At 42.7% G+C, this 21,942-nt stretch overlaps 2 protein-coding genes across 2 annotated transcripts in view; one reads left to right on the top strand and one right to left on the bottom strand.

The window, feature by feature from the left end:
* Window positions 1–88: 88 nt before the first annotated feature.
* On the top strand, window positions 89–10,338 carry MRAP (melanocortin 2 receptor accessory protein). Its single transcript, XM_018565012.1, has 3 exons — window positions 89–284; window positions 6,120–6,219; window positions 10,243–10,338. The coding sequence occupies exons 1-3, from the start codon at window positions 176–178 to the stop codon at window positions 10,331–10,333; spliced, it is 300 nt and encodes a 99-aa protein (XP_018420514.1). The 5' UTR covers window positions 89–175; the 3' UTR covers window positions 10,334–10,338.
* A 1,884-nt stretch (window positions 10,339–12,222) lies between these two features.
* URB1 (URB1 ribosome biogenesis 1 homolog (S. cerevisiae)) overlaps window positions 12,223–21,942 on the bottom strand; it is a 65,952-nt gene continuing 56,232 nt past the window's right edge. The window contains exons 35-39 of the mRNA XM_018565002.1: window positions 21,607–21,716; window positions 20,264–20,461; window positions 18,379–18,620; window positions 14,104–14,709; window positions 12,223–12,440 (exon numbers count right to left, since the gene is read on the bottom strand). Coding sequence (XP_018420504.1) covers window positions 12,223–12,440; window positions 14,104–14,709; window positions 18,379–18,620; window positions 20,264–20,461; window positions 21,607–21,716 — 1,374 coding nt within the window. The remainder of the gene's footprint in view (window positions 12,441–14,103; window positions 14,710–18,378; window positions 18,621–20,263; window positions 20,462–21,606; window positions 21,717–21,942) is intronic.

Raw genomic sequence — 21,942 nt, forward strand, 5'->3', positions numbered from 1 at the left:
GTGAGAAAGTAAATAACTGGTGAAGAGCAAAGCAAGAGCTCCGCGGTATAAGTAAACTCACAAAAAAAAAAATCATACCGTATTCTTTCCAGCCATTGCCTGAACTGACGGTGGACAAGGAACATTCACCGGCACAAAACTGACGCATAATGCAAGCAGTGGGCGCTGCGCCAAAATGGAGAACTTAGTAAACACAACTGACAGCTATACAGTGGCCTATGAATATTACTTCGACTATGTGGATCCGGTCTCATTTGATGAAAGCGAACTTAAGGCCAACAAATGTGAGTAGTTGATAGTATGTGTTCATAGGTTACACGGCTCTCATTTGCTTTTGCTTTTCCATATAACAATATTTTAGCTTGCAAGCTCTCACGGGCAGGGCCCTCCTTACCATCTTGTCTTGATTTGTATTGTAACTGTAATGTCTTCCTTATATTGTAAAGCTCTGCGCACACTGTCGGCGCGATATAAATCCTGTATAATAATAATTTTCCATAGACATTAAATAAAATATAAAAGAAACAACAAAGTGGGCCAAGTAGACCCAACAGCGAAGTGGAGAGAGAATATTCAAATAAGTTACACATTAGTACATTAGAAAGACAGTAGACTTATACAGAACCAGGTTGTTAGATCATAGAACTTTATGCAGATGAAAAATAAAACCTAATTGTTTCCAACCAACAAAATCATCCAAACCAATGTCTGTCCTTTGGCCCCAAATCTCTCCGTCCCTCATTTTTTTCCCAGTTCTCCCAATGTTCTCCTGAAGAAGGTCACGAAACACAGTAATCCTGGAACAGCTTCATTATCTGGTTGATGATAAGATTGTTTTAAGCTTTATGAAATATATACATTATGAGAGAGTATTGCCTCCGAGGGGGGTGTTATTGAGCATAATTTGTATGAGCTGCTTTTTACATATATGTTCTAATGAATTATTATTGAAGTATAATAAAATATATACTTTTTATTACATCAATGTTGTGTGAGTAAGGCTCCATAAGTTTTTTTCTTGTGTACAAGGGATGTAGGTACCTCCCAAATTGGCCAATTGACCTTCCCACACATAATAAAACATTTTTTAATCTACATTTTTCATGTGTCCCTCATTTGGTCCCAGTTCTCTCCGTCCCTCATTTGTTACCAAATCCCTCCATCCCTCATTTTATCACTATCTCCTCTGTCCTGCATTTCATCCCAATTTCCTCTGTCACTTGTATGGTCCCAAATCCCTCTGTCCTTCATCCCACCTCTGTCCCTCAATTTGTCCCAATTCCTTCTGTCCCTCAATTTGTCCCAATTCCTTCTGTCCCTCAATTTGATATGTCTTATTGTTTTAAAAACTGTTGTTTCTGTGTATAGTTTGTAATATTATATATGTACATGAGGCAGCCATATTTAAAGGAGAACTATGAAGTGAGTGAAAATCAGTCATCCTCATAGTTCGAGCCGACGTGTAACAATTAAACTGTCACACATCGGCTCAATAGATCAGGAAGTGAGCGAACGTTTACCGTCGCTCGCTCACTTCTCGATCATCTCCCTACAGAGAGCGGTCACTGTCAGTCACGGCTCCCTGCAGGGATTCCCCCTCCCCGATCCTCCAGCGCTGAGTGGAGTAACGGACAGGGGAGGGGGCGGGCACAGCTGGCTCTGCCTCTAGATAGGCAGAGCCAGTTGTCACTCACGCAGCTGGGTGGATCTCGACTGTATTGTCGGGATCCATTCCGGCTGCGGCGGTCTTAGTATACCGTGAGCTGTAGCTCGCTATATACTGAGCTTTGGGTCACGGGGGGAGGTTAATATATGTCCTCCTGTGACCCTTAAGAGAACTATGCTTTTAATCCTGATCCAACATGATCAGGTCCGTTTTTCCCAGCCTTGCATTGAGTAACATCGGGTTTCCGATCAGGACCACCTGAAAGACTGACAGGCAGACCTTAATGGAAAGCCCGTGTGAAAGGGGACTTGTACTACATTCAGAACACACTACGACCTTCGGACTTGCAGGTCAATAAAAAAAAGGTTTCCGAAAATGATGTAAAATACTCGATCATGGCCTTTCTGTGTTTTCAGAGCATAAACCAAGCAAAGTGCCTTGTGCTGAATCCTGGTTGTGTGACATAAATAAGGCACGGGAGCCAAAGCAGCAAGTGCTAATTATACCAATGTTAGCTACACTTAGAAAATTACATATACATGAAACATTAGGTTAAAATGCAAAGAGAATCACATCTACAGGTAATATATATATATATAGTAACATGATTACAAATTCAGCATAAATGATTACAATGAATTTTACTAAGAACATAATTATATACAAAATATGATTGCTCAAATTGGTAAATCTAGAATTACATAATTAGAGAGGGTTTAAAATGTAACAACATGAATATTTTAGTACTGTAATTATATATAAGTGTACAAGAAGCAACACAAACAGGAAATGGTGTCTGTATTATACACTGTATAAATGTATATGAGAGCACAAAAATAATATACAAATGATACAGTATGTATAATGCATACTACATGAGTCTATGTAAGTAGTAACCATGACATATCAAGTGCAATGTATACTGAATGTAAAAACTATGGAGAATTTAGACAAAATATTTATTGAAAGTGGAACTTAACCAACCAAGTGTATGGACTCCCAAGACAGTTACTTTTAAGGCATGGCAATGTCAAGGTCACCAATGTGCTTATTTCAGCTCTCCACCAAATTTGAAGCCCTCAAATGGCTGGTGTCATAGCTGATCACGTGTGCAGCACCATGGCCATTGCAATCCAAATGAGGTTAAGATGGCGGCTGGCCCCATCCTTAGCCTGCATTCACACCTAGGTGTTCACGTTTTTGTGCACGTTTTCATCTACAGTATTTTAGATGCACGCACATGAAGGCGCACGTCTTGGCTGGCAGATCAGACATTGCGGTCAATGGGGAAACGCGTGTAAAAAGGCGAACCAAAATATGCAAAACGCTTGTGTCGTACGTTTTTCAGGGTTTTCTATTAAAGTCTATGGGGCCAAATGTGCTGCAAAACACCCCAAAGAAGCTCAGGCACAGGCGTTTTGCAGCTTGCGACAAAATGCCTAGGTGTGAATGGGGACTAAAGGATAAGCTGTTGTAGTTCCACTTTAAATAAGAGTTTTCCCCAGGAATGTCCAAGTTTCTTGAATCTCATGAACAGGGGATGTGCCATGTATCCAGCAGTATATTTCCTGATGGCTTCCACCCTTTACCATGTGTGAGATTTTGCTATGTACGGATGAGCTGCACAAGTTCAACTATACTCATTTCACCACAAAATTACTGTTTTAGAAATGTTACCTATTGCAAAGTCTTATTTTTGCTTTATGAGCTGCTAAGGGGAAACTTACTTGGTTAGCTCTAGTGTGTGTGTGTGTGTGTGTGTGTGTGTGTGTGTGTGTGTGTGTGTGTGTGTGTGGGTGTGTTTTTATATTCTAAGTATTCTTTGTCTTTGTGGGGGTTTTTTAAACTTGTTTTATGTGTATTTGATCATTATTTGTATACTGTCACTTCAATCTTTTTGTACTTTACTCCTTTCTTTCTTTTTTGCTGTTTTTTTTCCTCTGTGGAAAAAAAAATCCCATAAAATAATGAGGCCAGTTTAGTGCCTTTTGCCAAAAACACACAAGTGCAGGATAGTTGAAAGAAGAGTTACAATTTGATCCTGTTGAGCCCTGGCATTGTCATCTTGGGATATGCCCAATGTGCCATCAGGGAAGAAAAAATCCATTGATGGAAATCCTGGTCATTCAGTATATTCAGGTAGGAGGCTGACCTCATTTTTTGGGGACATAACATTGCTGTACCTAGACCTGACCAACTGAAGATCATATCACTTATCCAATGGAAAGCTCTTACCTATTTGTTTTTTTTTTGGACAGGCAGTGTAGATTAAACAGAACAGGACCCAGTACAGAGCCTTGTGGCACACCACTAGTGAGTGGTCCCTGTTCAGAATAAACCCCATTTACAACCACACTCTGATATCTATCCTTTAGCCAATTACATATTTACTGAACCACCCAAGGATTAGGTTCTAGCTTGTACAACTGTTCATGAGATCATTATATGGAACCGTATTAAATGCTTTGCTAAAATTAAGACAGACTATGTCCACATCACCAGCCTGGTCCAAATTATTTTCGATATCATCAAAAAATTAAATCAGATTTGTCCCTCATGATCTGACCTCAGTAATGCCATGCTGCATTGGACTCAGAGAGTTGTGTTTTTTTTTTTTTTTAAATTATCATTGATCCTTCTTTTTAGGAGTAATTCCATTATTTTACTAATACAGGTTTTTTTTTTTTTTTTAAGAGCCTGTGGAACGTGCATCGAAAAACAACTTCCCCCTGTGAACAAAAAAAGTGAACCGTGAAATCACAGCACACAAAAACGTGCACAAGGGTGCTTGGTCCTTCAATAAAGAAGGGACCTCGAATTCCCGATCCCCGGGGCGCAAAGCTCCTGACAGGGGTTGAGATACTATGGTCCCAATCCTTTGGGCACCTGCCGAAACAGGTCCCACATAGTACTAGGTAGGGCACTCTCCCGAAGAGAGAACCCCTGGTTGGGAGGAGGCAGAGAACCCTATATTAGGGCACAGAACCTCCTCCCCTGCATCGGGAATAGGCCCCGAAGGTACATGCACCCTAAGCAATCTGTGGGTCATATCGAAAAAAATTAAAAAGTGCCAAATCGTGCATGAGGTGCAAGAAATAGAGTGCTAGTGCACCACGCTGACAGGCCCTAGGGGCCAGAGTGCAAAAATATTGCCCCGGACTAGCCATAAGGCCTGTCTCGGAGGCGAAGTGCAGAAAATGCAATGTGGTGTGTGTCCATGTGCACAGTGAGTCATGTGGGGTCCCACACCCAAGTGACTTTCTGAGCACCCCTGGGACGCCACCCCCAGGGGGCACAACACCACAGGCTCTGCCGCCTCCCAACCCTCCAGCCAGACCTTGTGGTTCTCCGCTCACATCAGAAGGTAGTGTCTTCAGGGGCCCTCCCACTGTCTAGGGTCTACCCGATACTCAGGGCCTGACGCAACTAGCAGTGGACCGAACCCCATCCAACACCCACCTTTACGTTAGAGGGTACTAGGACGCATCCACCCCTTTCCATAGGTGGCAGCATCCTTTCCCCTCCAACAACTGATAAGAACAGATACTACACTTGATCTTAGCCAAAAGGCTGAGAAGCGATACTAATACAGGTGTTAGACTCACTGGCCTGTAGTTGCATCTTCCTTGTTACCCTTCTTATTCATAGGTACAATATTAGCGATCTACCAGTCATGGGGAATTTCTCCTGTTAGAAGAGATTGATTAAAAAAGATCAAATAATGGTCCAAGAATTACACCCCAAAGGTCTCTTAGAACTCTGGGATGAAAACCATCGGGACCCTATTGCTGTATTAAGCTGTAAACTCACTGTACTCTATCTATGGAGGAGCAGCGTTGTCATCCTTGGACAGGAAGTGTAAGGAATACAGAACACCTCCTCTTCCTCTCATCTCCATAATATGGGGGTGTTCTGTAGTTTAAAAAGTGAACTGAGCAGGGCTAATAACGATACTTAAGAGTTCAGTGCAGCACAAGCATGATCACTGTAGATCCCTGGCAGGATCAACAGCACTTACCTAACAGATATAACAAAACACTTTCTATAGTATATTTAACAGACCAAAAGAAAGCAAAGATAAGATCATTGTTCTGCTTTAGAGACATTTTAACATAAATAACGATTTACTGGAAGCGTCCATTGTGATGGAGGGCCATCACCTCGCTGGCAGTGATGTTGAAGAGGTTCTTCGCAATCGCTTCTCTGGGATCAGCCTCCATCAGAACATCATTTAGCTTGACAACAGATGCCCTTTAAATCGCCACAGAGCTCAGGCTCGGTGCTATAGTTGGGACCACAAAGGGGATTCACCCTTCTTTCTTTTTTTTTCTAACTTTGTAACTTAGAGCTTGTTTACTTTACTGGAGTGACTGTCAGTTCTGAAAAAGTGACAGATTGAAAGAGAAGACTGACCATGACATCACTCATTTCCATGTGTTTTATGTGTTTGCAGATTCCATTGTTATTGCGGTCTGGGTTGGCCTTGCTGCTTTTGCTGTGCTCCTTTTTCTCTGTTTGTTCTACATATCCAGGACAGACCTTCCTCGATCTAAGTAAGTTGGCACAGCAGCTTTCCAAGTGCAAAGTGCAAGTTCTTTACATTTTACCCACTTAATTGTGGCTACAGCAGGGAAGGGCTTAAGCCCCTATTGGGTTTCTACAGCAGGGTAGATTCCCATTTGGGAGATTTCTTCTAACTTCCTGTCCCCTTGACCACTATCACCAGTATCCAAACTAAAGAAAGACCTGCTTTGTATAGCAGACCCTTCCCTGCTATACAAAAAAAATTGAAATATTTAATTGCCCTTTTTATCGTGGGAGAGATTTACCCTAATTTCCTGTCCTGGTGAACACCAGTGAGGACAATAATAGTAATACAAATCCGACAGAAGTTCCCTTCCCTAACCTACCTGAAAGCAAGAAAAAAAACAAAAAACGGGTGGTGTTCCACCTTAACGGCCGTGACACAAATCTAGTGTATGAGGACTGCACTCTAATCTGGATCTATTGGCTGCAAACCAGCTGCCTTTGTGCTGTTCTATGACAATCCATTCTCCTTAAAACACAATGGGATCAATCTACTAAGCTATACCTGCTGTACCAATCATTATTTTTAGCCATGTTACAGATATCATGAGTTCTCGCTGATGAAAATAGTGGTCATAATGGCAAATTAAAAACATTATAGCTTAGTGAACTGAGCCTAATGTTTGACATTGGTCAAGTGGAAGGAAGGTACGCATAGTGCTGCTTCCAAGAACGATGGGTTAGGTTTGGGTCCACCACTACCATGAGTTTCACAGGGAATCTGCAGGATGTGCAAATGTTTGGCCTACAAATTGCAGGTTTGCCACCAGTAATAAGGAACCACATATAATGCGATCTATAGCCTTGTGTCCTTGGTTATCCAAGTCACAAGAGCCAATGATTTAGAGGAATAGATAACATGGGTCCCTTACTATGAAAGGAGGGGCCATATCAGCCATATTGTCAATGTATGTTAGAGCTGTTAGGAACAGCTGATCATTCTAAATAGGGAGAGATGCTGTTTATTTAATGATTTTACCTTTGGCATTGGTATATGCCCCCATAGCAGTGCCAGGCTTCCAATGCATTTTGTTTGACAATAGCTTGCTTAATATCCCTACAAATAGCCAGAATTTTTTTTTTTTAAAAAAACAAGGTTCCCATCGATAGACTTTAATGGCTTTCATCTCAATGTTGGCAAACTTCAAGAAATATTTGAAAACTGTTGGCTAACTGAACCCAGGCAGATTTTCTCATCCCTAGGCACTTGGGTGCATTTGACCTCACAACAGATGCAGTCTGGATGGATGGATGGATTGCACATTGCTTATATAGATACTGTAGTTTAAGACTAAAAAGCCCTTTCCGGTCAGCTATTGCAGCGTTTTTCAACCACTGTGCCGCGAGATATTTTCGGGTGTGCCGTCAATAAATCGTTAATTTCTTTGATCGATCAAAATTATTTTGATCGATCAAAGTTACTCACCTCTCCGCCGGCTTCCGGGTCTTCTGTCGAGAGGCATAACACTCCAGACTAAGGACAGCCATAGTGATGTGACCTCAAGTTCTGAGCCAATGTCAGAAACAGGCAGTGAACCTCACAACTACAGATGCAGGAATCACAGGAGTCTATAAATTAAATACTGTTGTCATGATTGCAAGGAAGATGTATTTGAATTGTTTTTGCATTAAAAAAAAAAAAACCAAGTGGTTTTACACTAAAAAAAAAAAAGGCAGATTTAATGGACAACTTGGTCTTTTCTACCTTCTTGTTCTTTTTTTCTTTAGTTAAGCATAGGGTGTCAGTTTAGTCATTAAACTGCCTGCAGGCATACATCTTCACATGCTCCCCGAGAGCCTTGGTGCCCAGGAATTCTAGAATGTGATTCTTAACATACACGGAGACAGCAGAGCTACTTTACAGCTATTGCGGCCTTCATTAAAGTGGAATTCCCACATTTAGCTGGGATTCCAGATTTTTTTTATTGCTGTCTTCTATGTGGGGAGATTTGTCCCCACTTCCTGTCCTAGAACTACAACATAAAATCTTCTAAAAAATACAAAGAATTTCCACCTTTGATAGCTGTCCGTGGAACTTGGGTCCCCATTGAATTCCTTTCCTTTACTGATGACAACTGTAAAGCTTTGGATCAGTCCTCATTTAAGTGGCCACAAAGTGAGAATAAATTGGCACCAGCAACAATAAAAACAATGGAAGGGCTATTCACAAACGGGAGAAGAGAAGTGAACAATCTAGGCCAGAATAGCCGATTTGGAAAAATTCTCCCATTCAGCTCACTTTCCAGTTCAGCTATGTTGTCCTAGATTGTTCCCTTCTCCAAACTCTTCACCCTTTTTTGAATAGCCCTGTAGATGTTTAATGAGAATCAGAGCGCTGTACCAAAGATATGAATCCAAATGTACTTCTTTCATCGCAGAAGTCCAAAAATAGCAAAGACAAGCGAACACATGTCGTGCGCTATGCTGAGGAATGCTTTAACAATAAAGGAGTCAGTTATTTCAGAGTCGATTTACCATTTATTAAGACAACAAGCAAGAGTAAGCCCTGATGAAGGCGGAGACTTTATACCCCCCATAATGGGTTGGCCCATCCTCTATTATCTTTGGACTAACGCAATAAAATAAAAATAACTATTTTGGATGACATCAAGCTGATCTCCATTACATGCATATCAAAACGTGGTTCGACATTCCCTTTAAGACACATTACGGGCAGAGAGTCGCAATGTAATGGTCCATTGTATGTTGAATTGTTTTCCATTCATCCAAAAAGTCAGCTGCGAATAGAATAAGACGATCCTTTTAATTCATTTGAGTTCTCCCAGCCTTTAAAACCATTTATCATGCAGATCCATAACATACGGACAGCTGGAGATAAGTGAAAATGACACTGTGACTGTCGGTCTTTCTGGGATGTAGCTGTTCTCAATCAAGGAACTTTATATAGAATATATTATGATGATTTATTGGCTGTGCCTAGCGCACAGACTGCGGATACTAAAGCGTTCCACCAGCAGGGAGTGTAATCTGCGAGTTTAACAGGCTTGGGCTGTACTAAATCTGCTCATACAAACTTCCATACTAGTGAAGGGTGACTATTTTTAGGATCTGTGCTGATGGGCTTTTGTCAATGCCAGAACTCCTTCTCTTCCCATACAAGTCTATGGGAATGCAAGATAACATGCAGGTTAGAAGGAGGGGAGCCAGAGGTCCAGAGCACCTGCAGTTGAGCAGCCTTGGGTTACACAGAATATTGTGATGTGTGTATGTCATAGTAGCCAACAATCCCCAGAACAACAAGAGTTAAACATTTCTGCAGGAGGACAGCACACCAGCACACAAAGTTCTTCATGCAACTTTAGCAATGAGTGGCTGTAAAGGTGGGTTTGACTTTAAAGCTGAGCTACCCTTGCAGTGGGGCTTTTCCTGCACAGCAAGGGTTAAATGCTCTTTTTGTCTAGGGTACCATTGACTTGCCTTATTCCTCATCTCCCATAGGCTTCCTCCTCTCCATGCGACTGGTCCCCCGAAGCCACCTCTCTTTGGTGCTCAGTCAGTCGCATTCCAATGGCATCACTCATAATGCAGGACCAGCATCCTGCATTGTAAGTGAGGACAGCGAGGGCCCACCCATAACCCAGAATGTCAAAGGGAAAAGGAAATCGGGCTGCTGGGGGAACATAAGAGCACACTGGGGCATCCAGTATATACTTTTTGGAGGAAAATAAGCAGAGCAAGAAAAACAAAAAACCAAGCAGGGTGTGTGGCAACAGGCTTTTGATAGCTTCCAAAAAGCTTCCAAAATGCTTCTCTCCCTATGCGAGTCTATGGTAATGCAAAAGCAGCTCAAAGCAGGTCAATTGCAAGTCAACTGCAGCTTGAATGCACCTGCAATTGATTCTGAATGATCTCAGAAGTGCACTGCATTTACCTGTTCACAATGGCCCTGAACATCAAAGATTAGGGACCCAGTGTATTTGGTCATAGGTCCCTGTCACATGACACTTACATTTTTGCTGTTTAAACAGATATACATCAAGAAGAAAACATCTGCAAAATACAAATGGGAACCTGGAGGACCCAGAAGAAAGAGCGACACAACTAATTTATGACCAGTGAAAACACTCCCATTATTTGTCGAAAAATAAAACCTGCTTCGACGCCAAAAACCAAAGTTCCAGCTTCATTCTTTTGTAGATTCATGTAGAAGTCACCTAGAATTCTCCAGGTGAAGATCTTCTGATCCAAGGATGACCGTCAACCAGCATTCCTAGTGATCCATGGTGGTACTACGTAGTGGTTTAACGTGTGTGGGCTGTATTTGTGACATGTCGGTACTTGGCTCAGTAACAATGCAGATGAGATCAGTGCTGTGCACAAGGTGAGGCGTGTGTCCTGCAATGCCAACAGTGGACGGGATAATTATTTGCTCTCCCAGCACTGCTACAGATTTGTGGAGTATACAAATTGCAGAATTGTGAACTGAAGCGCCACACTCCCATTTAAGTCCAGATATACCTTTAGTTAATGTCAGGTTGAGGGGACAGTACAGAAATAGCCAGCGTTATATCGGGGGCTCATGTAAATACCCTAAGGGTTTACTAGGGGAGAACATGTATCAGGACTGTGCTAAAACTGCACTGACAGAATATGAAGGCTGCCATTACCGACTAGGCTTTGAAATGTTAGGCACCTGACCTTCTTTGACCTCATACCTTCTATGTTACTGATGCAGAACAAGCATGCAGCTAGTGGGTCAGGGGAATTTAGAATGGCTCCATATCCATGAGGGGATAGAGATTACATCAACATAACAGCCATACAACTAGCAGCAATGGCAGCCTACATAACCTCTAGTAATGGCTTCCATTATGCCCAATGCAGACTGCTGGGAAAAGCAATGATACAATCCTAGGAGCGGGGGGCATTGTACAGAAACAGGCACATGAAAAGGATCCACTTGGTGCAAACTTTATTACTAAGCCATTAAATACCGCACACTACAGCACGGCTAATTGTCTCCTTGGACTGCTTTCCTGGTCTACAAAGTCAGAATCAGGAACTTGCACCGGTTGCATTTAAAAAACAAAATCATTTAATAATGGGATAATGAATACAGAGATATATTATTTTGTGTCTTTTAGATCTTCCTGACGTTAACATTTAGTTACAAGACAACTGCATTTGTAGCACATTGGAAGCTGAAACGGAAATCACATCGCCCATTCCAACTGGAAATGAGAGTTCAGTGGTTCGTAACGTGGGAAGGGGGGGACAACGATTTCACATAACTGCATTCAGTAAAACATCTCTAAAATCAGATCCTGCTCTAAATAGTGAACACAGCTTCTCAGTCCTCTCATGTACATACATACAGAGTATCAGTACAAAACCTGAATAATATAAAAAGTAACCATAGATGTGTAAAAATATCTATAAACGTGGTATTCTAACCCAATGTCCGTGTCTCAAGGTATAAAATATACCGTACACTATACAGAATGTCTGTTTACTGTGTAGGCAACTCTGGCCCTCCAGCTGTTGTGGTCTATAAGTCCCATGAGGCATTACAAGACTGACAGTTACAGGCATGACTCCCAGAGGTATGTTGGGATTTGTAGTTAAAGCACAGCTGGAGGGCCAGAGTTGCCCACCCCTGGTGTAGGCCATTGGTTAGTGGATCTCTGCAACCTTCCATGCTGCTTGTAACATTATCTCTGCAGGAATTTAGAACCAATTCGACTGAGTGCCTGCAGCATTGGACTTAACTAAACATAAGAGGTTGTCCAACTGAATTCCTCATCATACATGTGGTTACCCCTCACTCATTATATGTAAATTGTGATCCTGAACTAAAAACCTGACTGAAGGCTTAAAAGAGCACACAGGCTTAGCCCAATATCCTTGTCACAAGTTCACAGAGCCCCACAGGTTCAGGGTTTGGAATTCTGGGTAAAACAGGTTTACAGTAAATGAGGTCTGCAGTCAAGGAAGGGTGACGACAGACATCAACTCTTAGAAACAGCAGCAGAAATGTCTCTACAGAGGGACACCATGGCCTCCTGCTCCTCCTTCCTCTTCTTCCGTGGGGTCTTTTCTTTCGAACTTGAAATGTCCAGGTCGGCTCCTTCACAGACCATTTTTACATAGGCGTTAAACATAACAGGTGATTTTGCGCCCAGCCACATATCGCTGATGTAGAGAGATGCCAAGAGACTGGCGGCAGCTGTAGGAGGAATAACGAGATATCAGATTATGTGCAATTTGTTTTATTAGATATATATATATATAGAACTTATCAACATGGCATAACAGCCTCCTTTTCTAAACCAAAGAGGCTGGCAGAGGTCTTGGTGTCTGATTTTTATCAAGTCTTGGACCTCTTCTGTACAGTCATATGAAAATATTTGGACACTGCCGCTCAGAAAAGATATATCTGCACATACTACAAAATTGAATGCATAATTACTTTTTTTTTTAAATGACCAAATAAAAATAAAAAGTCCCGCGATACATAGAGGGAGAACAACTGACCTGCTAAGGACTTACGTTTTCATATTGCTGTAGTGCACCAGTCCACACCAATTAATTTTGTCTGGTGATATGGGAACACCTTTTACTTACCGGTTTGCAATGTAGCAGAAGTATTCTCAAACCAACCCCTCTTTTTTCGCTCCTATATATAGCGCCCAATGTTTAAAGCGTCAATACTTTATCACTGCCATCAACCAGATGACTGTGTGTGGCTTTAACATATTGAGTCACAGGCCTGTGACAAGCATGGAGCCTGTGGAGTCTGAACATTCAATTGCCATATATGTTCCAGGTCAGAGGCTGAAAAGTACTGAATCCATTGGATCATTATGACTGCCTGGCAACTAGCCTTTATTATTATCAGGGATGCACCAATACCGGTTTCACGGTATCAATTAGGAGTACAGATATTTTTTTCGGTACTCGCTGATACCGAATACTGATACTGGAAGTGCCATTAAGGAAGTGTAATGACTCGCCACCTGGCTTCCTGATTAGCCGGGAAGCCGGCTCCATGCTCCTTTGTTACCAGGTGACGGGGAAGCATGGAGCCAGCTTTCTGGCCAATCAGGAAGCCGGAGAGGCGGGTAATCACACCCTGCCTGGCTTGCTCATTGGCCAGCTTCCCGACCAAATCAGAAAGCCAGCCGGCGAACCGCCACATGCCACCCAGCTTCCTGATTCGCTGGGAAGCTGGCTCCATGCTCCCTCGTCACCAAGTCCCAGGTAGCTGCCTCCACCGCCCAATCAGGAAGCTGGGGGTGAGTCATTATCCACCCTCCGGCTTCCTGATTGGCCAGGAAGCCAGCTTTACCACTCTCCCGGGTGATGAGGGAGCATGGAGCTGGCTTCCCAATACCAGAAGTTTTGGTATCGGGATAAGTAACAGGAGCATTTGTGTGAGTATGAGTACTTGCCCAAATAATCAGTATCGGTGCATCCCTAATTATTATACAGGATTTATATAGCTCCAACAGTTTGCAGTTACTTATCTTGTCTCCTGAGTTGTCCACCACTGCTGGTCCTCTTTCAGGTTGAAAATTGGGCTGTGAGCTCAGGGAGTCATGGACACCTCCTGGGGCACAATACCACTTCTATCTGGGTTTACAGTACAATACTGTGGAGAGTGGTGCTGAGAATATGACATCAGCACCGTTCTGCAGTACTGAAGATTGTCCAGTGTTGCTGCAGGTAGAAGAGGAATATCATGCAACTGGCCAGAAGACCCCAGAAAATACGGTGTGGGAGGTCTTTTAAAAAAAATTGGAATATTGGTTTAAGTAACATGTCAAAGGGCAAAGATCTTCTATTAGTTAGCCCCAAACACTAAAAGTAAACGCATCCTATTAACATACCTTTGTGAGAGTCATTTGTATGGTCACCAGACAGCAGGCAGAGATTCTTCACAGCTTGGTATGTGCCACTGCTAACATTTTCAGCCTCAATGATGTTCATCATGACCTGGTTAGCTATACTCAGCAGTTCTAGGCCAGAATCAGGGTCACTGCAGATTCTGTAGTACAGTTTATAGAGGGTACTCCGCCACACGCCATCTCTTAGCAGCTCCGCCACTACCAGGGAGTGGGGTACAATGCAGCTTTCCAGCCAGCGCAGAGTGTTTTTGAGATCGTGTGTGTTTAGTTCAACTTCACCTTCCACTTTTACTATCCACTTGGCTACCATACAGGCAGTGGCATGCACTAGAGCACCACTGTTAATTCTCTTTTCCGTCTCCTCGTCCTTTTCGGGGGTCTCTTTTGCCTGATCTGGAGCTTCTCCTGCAGAGGTGTAGGGAAGGGTGGGTAAAGTGGGTTTCCAGTGTATCAATACAGATTTCACATGATTCCTGGTCTCCTCTAGATGGGACGCATTCTGCTGTTCCAGGACTTCCTGCTGTACAGCCTCAATTCTCTTCCTTTGATGCCTGGGGCCTGGCTGTCTGAATTTCTCTTTAATGGTACCTGAGGAATAGGATTTAAACACAGAATTACTAGCAGTTAATCAACAGAGGTTTTACTTTTCTCGATTTCCTGTAACATCTGAGCTCTCATTCTCCAAAAAGACTAAACAACCCATTAGAAAGCAATAATGAAAACAGCAGCTGACCTAATTGCAACAGCAACCATACAAATTCCCTATGACTATGCACTCATCTCATGACACCCACATAGAAAATAACTCAAGTAGGCTAGACTGTGGTAGGCTGTCCCTCGGATCATCACTGCAGCACCAAATGCTCCCACAACCTAATGTCCTTTAAGCTGTCATATACAAAACACTCAAGGCTTAAAGTGATATTAAAGTCAGAATGTTTTTAAGCCATTTAATATTTGCTACAAGACACGGCTAATGGAGGCACCCGTGCTGGCTTGTGCATCCAAAGACACGCATATCCTTGCGGCAGGCCACACCCCTCCTCTCCGCCCAACAGGTTGATCCATGGCAGAAAGAGCCTATGGCTCCTCTGCCATCAGTATCCTCCCCATGCAACCAGGAAGTTCGGGGAATGGAGGGTTGCTTCGGGACCGGCAACAGGGACGAGCGTCGCTGACAGGTACATGTGGGGCGACAGGAGGAGAAAAAAGGTACAGGACGTTTATGTTAATGCAGAGAATGCATTAAAGCAAAAAACAGCCAGACCCTAATACTACTTTAATGCTGCTGCAAACTGCAATTTTATTTTGTAGTTTTAGACAGAGTGGTGCAGGGTTAGAACCCTGATCAGGTATTTTTTCTTATTGCTGTGTCCTTGTTGTTGTCCTTTTTAGGAGATTGAGGGTAGCCATATGCTAAAAATGTGGCTAATTCCTCTGAATCGGCCGAAATGCAAACCACAGGTGGCCCCGCCAACACCACCCAGCTCAACAAACTTCAATTAAAAAATCAAAAGAGGTAGACGTAAGACAAGTAGGCTGAGCAGTGACGGCAACCAATCAGCTATGGGCGCTGGCTGCCGTCATACAATAGTCAGCAGGGAAGATTCATCTAACCATGCTGTTTAGTGTGGATGGGGGAACCCAGCGATTTCTCTTGTTCAGCCCAGTGTGTATGGCCAAGCTGTACTCTCTGACCCATCCATACTCCCTCCCTGCTGCAGCAGTTCCCCCAGCATAAGCTCCAGTGTTGAAAGTCAGCTGGGTGGATGATGTCACAAGCCTCCCATGTGACAGTGTTCGGGCCTAACAACTGACCCATGAGACTTGGATACTGTCAAATGAGGAAGGTCACATGCTCCCGCATACCTCGAAACCTGCTCCATTAGGGGAACAGACCGATGGTTCTGATTGAGCCGGGAAGCAGCAAAAGAGCGCAGGTAGTAGGAGAGCTGTCTACATCCTCCTGTACATCTGATGTCAGGTCTTCTTGATTGGAAATGTCATAAGAGGTACAGGGACAACAGCAACTTCTGCAATCCCTAATGGGGCCCCCTTCCACCCCCAGGCCCCATAGCAACTGCATGGGCTGCTATGATTATTGTTATGCCACTGCATACTCCGAGGTCCTGCTCCATTACGGCAACAGACCAATGGTTCTGATTGAGCTGTGTGGCAGGAAAGGTGTGCATATGGGCGAGTATAAATATCAGCAGACACTGTCCCTGCCCTAAATGGACAAAGGGACAGGCTCTCTTGATGTAGAATATTTGGGCAGCAAAGGGTCCTTGAAACATATATTGCAATTTTGGCATCTATGTTAAAAGGATAAAAACAAAAGAATCAATTAGGAGAAAGAAAAACCATGAAAATTCAGTGAAATGTATAATTGTCTCCAGCAGTGAAAGATTCCATGACGGGTTTACTGAAAATAGAGCCAATCTTTTTTTAGCTCCTTATTGATGGCGCTTCAGTAGAACACGAAGAAACACATTTAAAGTTGTTTTGCTTTTAATTGATGAATAAATCAATTCAGAAAGAATCTTTACTGTCAGTCCACATCCTGTTCACAGCACATGTCTCCTTTCTTATCGCTAAACCATCTGAATTCAGAGTAATTACATCTTACATAAATGGGAGAACAAATATCAAACTCCTCACTGCCAGCCTTGTCCTATTACAATTCATGAGTGGCAACCATTCAAGACCTCACCCAGTACTCCAGGGACAAGAAAACCATGGCATGAATGAAGGAGCCATGATGAGACCCAAAGCACCCCCTCCCTTATGGCAGTTTGTGAAAGAGAATTGCTCATTATTGGTCTTTAGAAAGAAGGTTAATATTAGGTCCTTAAGCCGTACCGAAGTCAAAACTTGCCTGTGAAGGTTCTCATTCATCCACGTCATGATATAGCTGTAAAAAATAAATCAAGGCAACTGGACTTCCTGTATTTTTCTTGAAGACGTTTCACTGGTCATCCAACCAGCTTTCTCAGGTCAAAAGGACTTTGGGACTAAATATGGTGAATGCTGCTCCAATCAACATAACCTGTTTATCATAACCCGCATGGGGTCAGAGACCTCATGGAGGTAAGGTGTTGATTACATTTGCATGATTTGAGCTGCCCAGAGAGGTGTTAAAACAGCATTGTAAGAAGTCAAAACTGTTTTTACTTTTGGATATAGTAAGAGGGGGTTATAACCCCTGCCAGCTTTTTCATTTCCGTGTCCTATTGGGGAGATTTCCTTATTTCCTGTCCAATAGCCACAAGTGAGAGGAAATCCCTCCAAACTGAGAAAAATCCCTTCTGGTCACCAGAACTAGTGTCCCTATTGGACGATTTCCTATCTATTCCTGTTCTGATGACAATGCATCAAAACACTTTCACTTTTAGGTATAACAGTCACCAGGACATATATTGGGGGTGAATCTCCCTAATGGGGACATAGACGGCAATAAAAACGGGTGTTCTAATCCCTCTTTCTTCTATCCAAAACGTAAAATAAAAGAGTTTTGGCTTCAGTTGCACTGACGCTGAACTTCATGCAAACAGCTAAATAAATCAGTGAAATAAATATATAGGAGCTGTTTTACCCGCCAAGTGATTTCTATCCATTCCGTTCTCAAATGTACATGCTCCTGCCACACCGCGCAGCCCCATCTGAAAGAGCAATAAACCTGATTTTGCGCAACTTTTACAGGTCTTGCCCCTCCCCCAGTCTGTGATTGGACAATGAAAGGAGAAGTAGCAGACGGATGAGCACATCTCTCAGCGTGCTTCCTTCCACACTGGGAGCTCATTCTGCTGCTCCCAGTGTGAGCTATGCTGTACAGGGACTGAAAGAACCCATTGAGTCAAACATAGGTACCTGCATTGCTGGAATGTAAAAACTACATTTAATGATGGAGACCATACTTTGCGGAAGGTATCTAGTCTGGGTATTAGGCTGTATGACATATGTTACAAGACTTGATCTTCTCTATCAATAGTTGTATAGCTTTACTGCAATATTTCTACAAACCGGCTCTTCTACATCTGGCCACTGCACACATATGAGCTAGATAAGTGCATGTAGCGCCTGTGTCATCAGTTTGACATCAGTCAGGGATACTTGAGACCATTCAGAAGTCATGCCACCCCTCTTCCCTCACCAATCACACTCGTAATAGCTTAAACTTACCTGCAACTCCTACTACAATCTATTACACTATCTAGAACAGAGAGATGAGCGAGGACAAAATGACAGATAACTTACTTATAAGTTCTTTGACTTTGTACTCTTTGGCCAGTGTGCCGAGTCTCTCTTGCAGCTCAAGGTCTCTCTCGATGGTGCTCCACTTGTGCAGCAGGAGTAGGGCATTCTTGCTTGAAAACACTTGCTCGTTAACAGCAAACCTACCCATTTCCTTAAAGGCTGTCAACACATGTGAGCGGTACCGCAGAACTGAGCTCAATGCACAGAAATACTGGAGGTGGTGGGTGCTATCCAAATTTGTCCTGTCATGGGAAGAAAATGAAAATAAATGCTGTAGAAGATGCCACAAATGTTCCTTGTGCTTCTAATTGAACTCAAATATAAAACAAGTATGTGCACAGGGGGTTCAACAAACTAGAAATTGTACAATTACTTTTATGATTACAAAAAGGAAACCTCTGGATTTAAAAAACCCAACTCCAGCCAAAAGGCCAGGTGTGGAGGCGTGATGGCATCCTTCATGTCATCACCATGTTCTCCTGTGATGCCAATAAACACATCACATTTGTGGTGTGGGTACATACTAGTGATAGATGTGCATATTCCTTCATCTTCTACCACAGTCTAGATCAGGGGTAGGCATCCTTTGCACTCATGCTTTTATGGAACTAAAAGTCCCATGAGCCACTGACAGCCACAGGTTTGACACCCAGACACATGATAGTGTTTGCAGTTTCTTGATGAGGTTGCCTACCCCTGGTCTAGATAATATCATATATGAATTTCAAACCAAACCAAAGTACCAAGCCACGGACTTTTAACCTATAAGGCTTAGTAGGCGAGGCTGTAAGAAGAACTACACACCCGGGACATATTAGTTGCTGCCATCTGTAGCATTGAGGTTGCCCATCACCGCTCCAGAGTGTGAGACATACTAAAAGTTACAAAAGATGCTCACAGACCACCAAGACTGATTGCTGGTGTCATATGGGTCAGATGTGAGGCTAAAATGCAGAAGCAATGCTGACTTGATTGAATTACCTGTTTAACGTCATGCAGCACAAAATTAAATGTCTACGGTGTTCAGGTACAATGAGTGATATATCGCATGTGAGTCTCTGAGCATGAAATCCTCTAAGACAGGAGAGCACATTTTTTTTTTTTTACTAGGAATATGTTTATGTTATGTTGTGTAAATCTATACAAGTAGATCTACAAGTACATATCCCTTTAAGGCTACAAGCACACCAGCAGCTACACCTGTACAATGTAAATATCAATGTATTTTCCCTGCCAGTGACTGACCGCGGGTATGTGCTGCTATTTGCATACAGCCGCATATGCGTACAGACTGAAACCACACACACTGTAAACCTGAGCCAGGGATTTAAATCTGCACACATATGTGGCTGTATACAAGTTTCAGCATATACCTGCCTACAGCCATTGACTTCTATTGGAGGCTGTATGCAACACCTGTGGCTTCCTGGCAGAGGGAAATATGTTGATACGTTGTACTGGTTCAGCCGTCCGTGTGCATGAGGTCTTAAACTACAGCAATATATAGCTGGGACCACGATTGCCTGTAATAGAGAGTTTAATGACAAAGACAGACATGGATGAGCAGATAAGGTGCAAAGCACGCCGTACACACCAACAAGCCTTCCACCATTATGAATCAGGCCGAGGTGTGACTTTTCCAAGATGCCAGCAATTCAATTAATTTCCAAAGTGAATTTACCCCTCCTCACTCTTGCTTCATTTAAACCTTTACTGTGACTTGCAGAATTCAAGTATTTAAATATTTTGCACACCATTGATTTTGCTCTAATGCGAACAAAGCCAACTGGAGAAAGTTCCTCTCACAGAAAATATAAAGTACAAATATATTACATTTGTCCCAAAAGACATCTCGATGAAGGTAAAAAGCAAGAAAGCCACCTACCTCATGTGTCTGAGCAGAACCATCAAAACTCCAAAGATCTCATTCACTAGATGGATGGGAAGAAACTTCTCATGCTCTGCCGGTCCATTCGGCTTCTTCTCTTCTTTTGATTTGGTCTTCTCTTTCTTCCCCAAGTTGGTTAACCATAAATTGGTCACTAATGTTATTACACTTCCCAACGTTTTATTCTCAACATACCTAAAGATTAAAATGTAGACTACTTAACCAGAATTATTAAGTAACACTGAAGGACTTCATGAAAGCTGTAACTTTCCATTACAGTAACACAATGCATTCATGCAAAGCATCAGCTGTGTGAGTATCATTGTCCCACCATTTAAATATGACACTAAACTGCGTGTAACAACTCAGATATAATTATTTGCGGTGTATGTTTGGAAACCTTCCACTGCCAATACATTGTACCCACATCCTCATTTTGTAGGTAAACTTGAAGTTTATGAACTAAAGATGCGGCTTGATAGCATGCACTAGGGATGCACCGATACCGATACTATTATCGGTGCCGATACCGAGTATTTGGGCGAGTACTAATATTCGCCGAAATGCTCCAATGCCTACCGCGATACCCGAGCTTCTGGTATCAGGAAGCCTGGGCAGCGAGTCATTATATGCTGCACAGCTTCCTGATTGGCTGGGAAGCCTGGTTCATGCTCACTCGGAAGGTTGGCAAATCAGGAAGCCAGACGGTGAGTCATTACCAGCCCCCTGGCTTCCTGATTGGCCAGAAAGCTGGCTTCATGCTCCCTGGTCACCAGGGAGCATGGAGACGGCTTCCCGGCCAATCAGGAAGCCGGGTGCCGTGTAATGACTCGCTGCCCGGCCTCCTGATTGGTCGAGAAGCTGGCCAATCAGGAAGCCAGGTGACAAGTCATTACACGCCGCCTGGCTTCCTCAATGGGACTTCCGGTATCAGTATTCGGTATCGGCGAGTACCGAAATAAAATATATCGGTACTCGTACTTGATACTGAAAAAACGCTATCGGTGTATAACTGTGTATTGATGAATTCACGGCTGCATTCATCTGCCTGAAGTTCAGTTTTAACTTAAAAGTTTTTAGTACCACACAGATTTAATTTACATAACAGATTTAAAAGCCTCCTAGAACAGATATCAGAGGCTCCTTAAATGGGTATTCCCTTTCATCAACAAATATGAAACAGGTTTGTAAACGGACTCATACTGAATGACTTTTTTCAATATTCTGAACCTTCAGAAACCAAATGCACTTGAAATATTATGTATGCGTTACAATTATCACTGCAGGACTTGTTTTGGAAGCAGATTGTAGCATATATACCTCCATCTCAACCAACGTACCTTTTCTCCAGAATGTTCTGTATCCAGGACAGCAGGCTGTGGTCTCTTGTAAGCTCATAGGCTGCCTTTGGCACTTTGGAGGCCTTCATAAGAATTTCCAGAACCAGATTCTGTTACATAAAATGTAACAGAAATTAGATACAACAACGTAATAAATCTATGCAGAGAGAGCAACTAAAAGCAATAGGGATGATCACGAGCGAAGTGATAGAAAAGGAGAAAAGAAAAGAACACTAAAAAAGTAATACACTGGGAAAGAAAGATAAGTGCAGGGGAAAAAAATGCATAGGATGAAAAGAGATGGAAACGTAGTGACAAGAAAAGAATTGCATGAGA

The sequence above is a fragment of the Nanorana parkeri genome, unplaced genomic scaffold (assembly GCF_000935625.1).
Source record: "Nanorana parkeri isolate BGI_ZX_2015 unplaced genomic scaffold, ASM93562v1 scaffold805, whole genome shotgun sequence".
NCBI lineage: Eukaryota > Metazoa > Chordata > Amphibia > Anura > Dicroglossidae > Nanorana > Nanorana parkeri.

Excerpts from the sequence above, each read along its gene's own strand:
- MRAP (XM_018565012.1), top strand. The coding sequence starts at position 176 with ATGGAGAACTTAGTAAACACAACTGACAGCTATACAGTGGCCTATGAA. Across the intron at positions 285-6,119 it reads CGAACTTAAGGCCAACAAAT|ATTCCATTGTTATTGCGGTC; the intron begins GTGAGTAGTTGA and ends ATGTGTTTGCAG. Across the intron at positions 6,220-10,242 it reads ACAGACCTTCCTCGATCTAA|ATATACATCAAGAAGAAAAC; the intron begins GTAAGTTGGCAC and ends CTGTTTAAACAG.